Source organism: Carassius carassius, chromosome 21 (assembly GCF_963082965.1).
Source record: "Carassius carassius chromosome 21, fCarCar2.1, whole genome shotgun sequence".
Lineage (NCBI taxonomy): Eukaryota > Metazoa > Chordata > Actinopteri > Cypriniformes > Cyprinidae > Carassius > Carassius carassius.
Window position 1 is genome coordinate 32,687,022 of NC_081775.1, and position 8,088 is coordinate 32,695,109.

At 44.2% G+C, this 8,088-nt stretch overlaps 2 protein-coding genes across 2 annotated transcripts in view; one reads left to right on the forward strand and one right to left on the reverse strand.

The window, feature by feature from the left end:
- LOC132098196 (ATPase family AAA domain-containing protein 3-like) overlaps positions 1-3,030 on the reverse strand; it is a 6,061-nt gene extending 3,031 nt beyond the window's left edge. The window contains exons 1-10 of the mRNA XM_059504388.1: positions 2,730-3,030; positions 2,580-2,656; positions 1,404-1,505; positions 1,232-1,291; positions 1,088-1,157; positions 824-989; positions 622-691; positions 378-533; positions 238-294; positions 39-164 (exon numbers count right to left, since the gene is read on the reverse strand). Coding sequence (XP_059360371.1) covers positions 39-164; positions 238-294; positions 378-533; positions 622-691; positions 824-989; positions 1,088-1,157; positions 1,232-1,291; positions 1,404-1,505; positions 2,580-2,656; positions 2,730-2,928 — 1,083 coding nt within the window. The 5' untranslated portion in view covers positions 2,929-3,030. The remainder of the gene's footprint in view (positions 1-38; positions 165-237; positions 295-377; positions 534-621; positions 692-823; positions 990-1,087; positions 1,158-1,231; positions 1,292-1,403; positions 1,506-2,579; positions 2,657-2,729) is intronic.
- A 988-nt stretch (positions 3,031-4,018) lies between these two features.
- sdhb (succinate dehydrogenase complex, subunit B, iron sulfur (Ip)) lies at positions 4,019-7,691 on the forward strand. The gene is made up of 8 exons (XM_059502907.1): positions 4,019-4,167; positions 5,469-5,605; positions 5,688-5,773; positions 5,840-5,976; positions 6,823-6,939; positions 7,029-7,130; positions 7,204-7,326; positions 7,396-7,691. Exons 1-8 carry the CDS (start codon positions 4,105-4,107, stop codon positions 7,474-7,476), a joined length of 846 nt encoding a protein of 281 aa, XP_059358890.1. The 5' UTR covers positions 4,019-4,104; the 3' UTR covers positions 7,477-7,691.
- Positions 7,692-8,088: the final 397 nt, after the last annotated feature.

Genomic DNA, 8,088 nt, shown 5'->3' on the forward strand with positions numbered 1-8,088 from the left:
CGGCGATGCGTCTGAACACGCGTGTGCGCGAGCGGTACCTTAGCGAAGAGCGTCTTCCCGGTCCCCGGCGGCCCGTACATCAGGATGTTCCGGTACAGCCCGCGGTTCTGTCGCGTGTTCCTCGTCGCTATGGCGATGTCGCGCACGCGCTCCTCCAGCGTCGGCTGCAGGGAGACAGGAAGTGAGACGCGCACGCTAACAGGAAGTGTGTGTGGTGAAGCATGAGCCAACACTCACGCTGAGCACGACTCCCTCCAGCGCGTCCTGCGGTTTGCTCTTCAAACGCTTCGCCATCTGAAACGATACATATACGTGCTTGATTACCACCGCACTTCCTGTCTGCACAGGAAGTGATCATTGCACCTTGATCGTGGTACCTTGACGGGGTGTTTGAGGGCTTCCACCACAGTGAATCGTGATGTTTCTCGCACTAGCGAAGGTTTTCCTAGCCGTGCCTCGATGTATCGTCCGGCCACAGCGGTCGCGTTACGAGCGGAATAAACACCGACCGCCAGCAGCGTGAGACCCGCCACCTTCAGGAGACACAGAGCATCACACACACACATGACCGTCACACACACACACATGACCGTCACACACACACACCATGCTAATGCTTACCGTCGCCGTCACTTTATCCCAGTCCGATACGAACGCACGGAAACCTTCACCGAACACGGCGCCCGCCGTCCTGAAACACACACACACACACACACACACACACACCAAACCTGACCTGAAGTGTGTTCATGATTCACACATGTATGTATAAGTAAATATGTGTGAGACACCTGAATCTCTGTGCTGAGGTGAGTGGTGTTACCGTATGGACTCGAGGACGGTCTGTCGGTGCTCGGCCGCCTTCAGTCGGATCTGTTCACGGATGATGTCAGCGTTCTCTCGCTCCACCCGCCCGCGAGCTTTAGACTCCGCCTCCACACGCAGCATCTCGTTCTTGTGCCGCAGCTCCATCTCGTGCTCGACGGTCGCTGGCCAAACACACACACACACACACACACACACAATCACCTTCAGACGCCAGAGAACACCAGTGTCAGCTCTTCAGAAGGACATCAGTCGGCCTCACCTCTCCTCATGGCTTCCTGCTTCTGCACAGACTCTTCCTGTTTGCGCATGTTCTCCTCGTTCATCAGTTGCTGTGGAGGAAGGGAGGAGGCGTAAGACAGACGCGAGTCTGAGAGGAGTGTGAGGAGAGTCTGAAGAAACACACCTGCTGCCGGAGCTGCTCCTCATAGCGCTGTCGTGAGAGCTTGTCTTGATACTGTGCCCTCTGCGAACGAAAGAATCACCTGCATCATCATCACCCTCACCATCATCCTCACACTCATCCTCATCATCACTCTCACCCTCATCATCCTCATGCCCTCAGAAGGGTGACTCACCGCCTGATGCTGTCTGGTCTCCTCGTTCAGAGTCTTCCTGCGCTCCTCTGCCTGGATACGGATCTGATCGCCCTTCAGCTGCTCCACCGCTGCCTCATACTCCTGACACACACACACGCACGCACGCACACACACACACACACACACACACACACACGCACAGTGTAGTGGTGTAACCTTCTCAGCATAACAGGAAATAAGTTTTCATTCTGCATGTACAAAATGAAGAATAAATGATGTGCATCTGTTGTGTTTGTGTATGTTTCTATTAATGTACGAAAGTGCTGTAAATCAAATCATTATATATTCATTAAATATAATTCTACAATACTACAATGCTGTTTTGTGCTTGAGTACAACTTTTCCATGAAGGGAGTACATTTGTATTTTTGTATTTGTATTACAACTTTATCTCAGACTCTGTGAGATGAAACATTTCAAAAGGTCAAAACAGCAAGATACAAACAATCTTTCTCATTATTCTGACCATTTTCTTGCAATTAAAAGGAAAAAGTCTGAATTGTGAAATAAACAGTCACAAATCTGTTTTTAGTTTTTATTCTGTGCTGGATAGTTTGATAGTTTTATTGTAAATGATTGCATAATTTTGTAACATTTAATCAATTTCTTCAAATTGACCATCAATACAGACACTTCATCTGATGGACAATCACAAACTCTGGATTAACGGGATAGTTCACCCAAAATTAAAAATTACACCTAGATCCGTGAACATGCATACAATAGTTAACAGAAGCCAGAGATTAGTTTACAAAGTTTTAAAATATTATATTTTTCTTACAAAAACACAACGATTTGCCTTGAAAGGCCTTTAATCACCCCCTCCAGAGCTATGAGAGGCTCTTTTTATGATGGATGGACTCACTTATTGGTCTTCAAAATCACAACAGCCATTCACTGCCATTATAAAACCTGGAGGAGCCAGGACATTTTAACTCTGACTGTATTTGTCTGAAAGAAGAAAGTGATGTACACTTATGTTTGAGTGCGAGTAAATCATGGGCTCATTTTCATTTTTGGGTGAACTGTCCCTTTAAATTGTTCCTCTCTCATGAATCTGACTGTGTGAAGCCTTTCATCATCAGCAGCATCATTTCTCTTTCTGACAGCTGCTCTCAGTGTGATGATCTGGACCCCGTGTGACCCGGATCTTACCTTGATTCTGCCCTGGTGCTCCAGCTGCACGGTCTGCTCCTGCATGCGCGCCAGATCCAGCGCGTCTTTGGCGTGACCTGCGGTCACAGGGGTCACACATCAATACATCAGCTCTGACCTCTGACCCAGTGCCCTTCACATGATACTCACGCGATCGGTCCAGCTCTTTGGCCGCCTGCGCCGCGCGCTCCAGCCCCGTCGGGTCGAAGTTGCTCCATTTGTCCTTGGGTCTGTCGCCCGAACCGGAACCGGAGCCGCCGGCCGCGGGAGGAGGAGGAGGAGCGGGCGGAACCGGAGCGTCTGGCGGAGTGCCGCTCTGACCTCGACCGAGCCCGAAGAGCCACGACATGATCCACGGACAGACACACACTGATGAACCGGGATCACCGGTCACACACTTCCACTGCACGAGTGTCACGCCGCGCTCTGCGCACGCGCACTGCTCCTCACGTGCTGCAGCGCCACGCTGATTGGCTGACGCGCTCGTCCTTCAGAAGGTCAGGGAGGAGGCCACGCCCCTCGCGGCGTACGGTGGCCCAGAGGCATCAGCGCGGGTCTTGCGTCAGTCTGTAGCGTCACATGCGGCATTTGAGCGAAAAAATCTATATTTTATTATTAACCTATTATTACTTCAAGCTAAACTTCATATCCGCCGTTAATATGATACCATGAATAACACCTCTTTGTTCTTGTGGCTATATTTCTCATTTTGATGTAGTAAACAGAATTAATAAAACGAAGTTAAATGAAAATGAGACCTATTGCAAAAAAATAAAATAATAATAATAATAATAAAAATGATTTAAAACAAAACAATCACTGAAACTTAAAACAGGCAAAATAAAAACGACTGAGAATATTAATAAAAAGCTATAATTAAACGCTAATAAAATAAGACCGTATTTTGTTGTTATTTCATAAATTATGTTATGTTTTGTCTATTAATCTGACAGTTCATATTAAAGAAACAAAAGTATGTATAAATAATACATATAATAATAAAATGAAATAAAGACTATAGACCTATCTGAATAAAAAATGACAAAACCCCCGTCTCAGTCATTTATTCCTTTTTATTGTTTTTTATTGTTTTTATGGAATAAAAGGTTTTATTAATAACTACATGTGCTTAGATAGCCGCTAATTATATATGTACGTTTACATGGAGACATAAGATGATTTTTCCTGATGAAGTGACGATCTTCAGGTTGTAGTTTTGTGGCTGATGAATGTTTATTACTGAACAGATCTGTGTGAGGGATACGGGCAGGATTATGATTATTAACACAACACAGGAAACTCGAGATATATATTTTTGTCTAATGAAGTAAAACACTCGTGAATATGCAGATTTGCCAGAAGTAATAATAACAGTAGTGAGCTCGTCACTCACGGGCTGTGTGTTAAACCCTAGTGTGCTGCCTGTGTAGTGCAGTCTCAGTAGGCAGCGGGGCGTGTTCTGAGGCGCGTCGCGCGCGGTGCACTGTGGGCTGCTGGAGGAGCGCAGGGTCAGAGTGACGCGATCATGGCGGCGGTGTGTTTCTCCTTGAGCCGCTGCTGCGCCGTGGGTCCCCGAGCCTCGATCACGGTGAGGACAGCACGACAGATATATGATATTAATATAGAGGATCGATAACAGAGGCTGAGTTAGACAGAGCCAGACCACTGCGGTCAAACACACATTATTATATCTGGGATCTTAACTGAGGTTATGAAATGACACGCTGCTGTTTCTTATTAAACAGTGCTGTTAAAATCACTGATATGATGTGACAAGTTTAATAGTTTAGCTGTTATATTTCATCAGTGTGTGTGGGTCACCTGACACATTTAGCTTCTGATTAAGAGTGTTTTATAGTAACTGTGTTTAAACTTGTGCGCAACATTGGAATATCGCATAAAACCTTGGCGTTTTTCGTAATTAATCGCGGTTACAATTATAAATACCACAATTACGTAATCATATAAAGCGGAAATTAATAGTCCAAAGTCCATTTTTTCTTTCTGTATATTATCTTAAGGGTTTTTAATTGTTTTAGTATAATATTATAATAAAATTCATATTTTTACTGTTTTCTCATTTAAATTAGAAACCAATCGGATATAAAGTTGACATTTGAGGCTAATACTATAGAAAAGCACTAAAGGTTTTTCAGTTTGAGTGTGTTCAACTTGTTTATTTTCATATAAAAATACGGCATGCAGTTGCATCAAACAATGGTATAAACATCATTCAGTGTAAATTCTGATTATCGTAATTAATAATCGCAATTATAATTTCAAGGGAATAATCGACAGTTATGATTTCTGTCGTAATCGTGCAGCCCTAGTTCTCGTCCAGTGAGTCGAAGACAACTAAATCGTCACTTCCTGTTTCACTTGCGCTAAATATCACGAAGAAATGTAGAATTTTCTGCAGAAGGAGAAGGCACTGTATGTAATAATTTGTGTATACGATAATGACGAGCTTCAGGACGTGCAGTCGAAACACGGTCATGTTATCTTATTTTCATAGTCTACTGTTTGGTAAAGTAGTTCTGGGAGTTAATTATATCGAAGCACTTTAACGAGACAAAACTAGCATTTCAGATGCTAAGCTATGAGATTGGTCCAGTTTTATTCTGTACCAACACAAAGTCACATCTTTTTTGATGCGCAGTAAGGAATTTATTCTGTCAAAGTGTTTCCAACTTAGCTGAGTGCATACATTTTCTTTATGCGCATTTTTTGAATTTATGCGCACCTTGACGTTTCCATCCAGTGTTTTTTTTAATGCGATATCCCAAATGCTAATAGAAGTAGGTGTATGTAAACCGAGCTAGTGATGTGATGAGGGTGTAGTTCCGCCGGTGGACACTAGAGGTGTGTGTCTGTGTTCTGATTGGTCAGGCGGTGCGGTTCGCTCAGACGGCGGCCGCCGTGGCGGCGGTTCAGCCCAGGATCAAGAAGTTCCAGATCTACCGCTGGGATCCGGATCGCGCCGGAGACAAACCTCGCATGCAGACGTACGAGATCGACCTGAACACGTGAGTGCAGCCGTCTGTCCGTCCGCTCCGCAGCCCGGCGCTCTGTAGATCTGCTCTGAAGAGCATCTGTTGTGTGTTTCAGCTGCGGCCCGATGGTTCTGGACGCACTCATCAAGATCAAGAACGAGATGGACGGCACGCTGACCTTCAGACGCTCCTGCAGAGAGGGTGAGGTGAGCGTCCGCTTGACCTGTGTCTGATGAGGCTTGGCTTCTGAGACGCTTCTGTCTGCAGGAATCTGCGGCTCGTGTGCCATGAATATCAACGGAGGAAACACTCTGGCGTGCCTGAACAAGATCGACACTAACACCAGCAAGGTGACCAAGATCTACCCGCTGCCGCACATGTATGTGGTCAAAGACCTGGTGCCCGTGAGTATCCCGCTGCACACTAACTAACATCTCCAGAACGGTGTCTCCGTTTCACCTCTCTCCAGTCCTGTCACCCATATGGCCAAACAAATACACTAATTACTACCATTTAGTGATATCAGGGGATAGCGATAATTATCACAGTAAATGTCTATTATTATCATGTTCCAAGTTTGTTTCTTACGCGTAACCCTAATTATTACAATAATCGTCAATATTGATAATTATTACGATAAATGTCAAATTTGTATTTCTTTCAAATTTATTTTTAGGTTTTAACTGATATTGGCAAAAGATTTACACTGATTATTACAATAATTTTTTCCCGCATCGGTCAGTATCGCTAATTATTATTAAACATCTAACATATAAATATAACATTTTATTACTTTCAAGATTATTTGTAAGTTTCTAAAAAAATATTTCTGGTGATATGACCATTGTGAACACAAGTTTTTCTTCTCCTAAGTGCAAGCTGTAAAAACCAGAGCGTTAATTATTGTTTTAAACGACTCAAACATGGTCAAAACATGACCATACATTGTACATTGTATGAGTCAAAATTATAAATGTTTCTTTTATGGCAAAAATCATCAGGATATTAAGGTAAAGATCATGTTCATGAAGATATTTAGTACATCTCCTACTGTAAATATATCAGAACTTAATGTTTGATTAGTAATACGCATTGCTAAGAGCTGCATCTGAACAACTGTAAAGATGATTTTCTCAGTATGAAGATGTGTTCGCTCCCTCAGATTTGAGACTGTTGTCCCTGGGTGTTTGTGACTGTGTGGTGACTGGTTTATGGGCCGGTCCTGGTGTGAACGAGTCTGTCTCCTGCAGGACATGAGTAACTTCTACGCTCAGTACAAGTCCATCGAGCCCTTCCTGAAGAAGAAGGACGAGTCCAGACAGGGACAGGAGCAGTACCTGCAGAGCGTGGAGGACCGGCAGAAGCTGGTAACACACTCACACACACACACACACACACACACACACGACAGGACTCACGAGTGTGTGTGTGACCTGTGTGTGTGTGTCTCCATCAGGACGGTCTGTACGAGTGTATCCTGTGCGCCTGCTGCAGCACCAGCTGTCCCAGCTACTGGTGGAACGGAGACAAGTATCTGGGTCCAGCCGTCCTCATGCAGGTGAGGAGATGAGCCTGATGATCACACACACACACACACTCCTCCTGACGCTGTGTGTCTGTGTCTGGAGCAGGCGTACCGCTGGATGATCGACTCTCGGGACGATTACACCGAGGAGAGGCTCTCGCAGCTGCAGGACCCCTTCTCTCTGTACCGCTGTCACACCATCATGAACTGCACCAGGACCTGTCCCAAGGTCAGACGCAGCTCCATCAGGCCTCGCTCAGATGATATCAGTGTTTCTCACCTGCTTCTCCTCCCGCAGGGTCTGAATCCAGGCAAAGCCATCGCTGAGATCAAGAAGATGATGGCCTCCTACAAACAGAAGAAGCTGGCGTCAGCGTGAACACCAGGCGTCATCATCATCACATGAAGACCGAGAGCGTATTATCACTCCATGGACACAGACACACGGACGTTTGAAGGGTTCTCTGCTCTGTTAGATCCTCCGATCTGCTGTATATTAGATTAATGCATGTCTTCATTTCTACAAGTGTTTTCCTCAAGTCTCATTAAGAGTCTTCCTCATCTTACTATGATAATAAAGTGATTATAAACTCACGTTCTGGGAATGGTCCTTTTCACACACATTTGAGTCTTGTTTCCAGCTTTTATAAATAATAATAGTAATTAGTGTTTTTATAAACACTTTTGAAGGAGGCCAAAGCTTTTCTTTTACTATCCAATACAGTTGCTACCTAAAAATGTCAAATTACTAACTTTATTGGAGCATTAACAAAGTGTTTTTACTTCAATACCATACTTAAGTACATTTTTCATGCATCTGCACTTACTTTGGGAAACTTTACTTCATATCATATTTTTTTTAATCCACTATATTGAACAAAAACATGGAACTGAAGAAATAAACTGGGGATAAGTCACGTGATGAAACTGATTTTCAAACTAACAAACAGACATCTGGGAAATGTGCTTTATAAGCGTTTTATATCGTGTG

Bases quoted from the DNA above. Each gene is read 5' to 3' on its own strand.
- sdhb (XM_059502907.1), top strand. From the start codon at position 4,105: ATGGCGGCGGTGTGTTTCTCCTTGAGCCGCTGCTGCGCCGTGGGTCCC. The intron at 5,977-6,822 runs GTGAGTATCCCG...TGTCTCCTGCAG, and splicing joins TGGTCAAAGACCTGGTGCCC to GACATGAGTAACTTCTACGC. The intron at 7,327-7,395 runs GTCAGACGCAGC...CTCCTCCCGCAG, and splicing joins GCACCAGGACCTGTCCCAAG to GGTCTGAATCCAGGCAAAGC.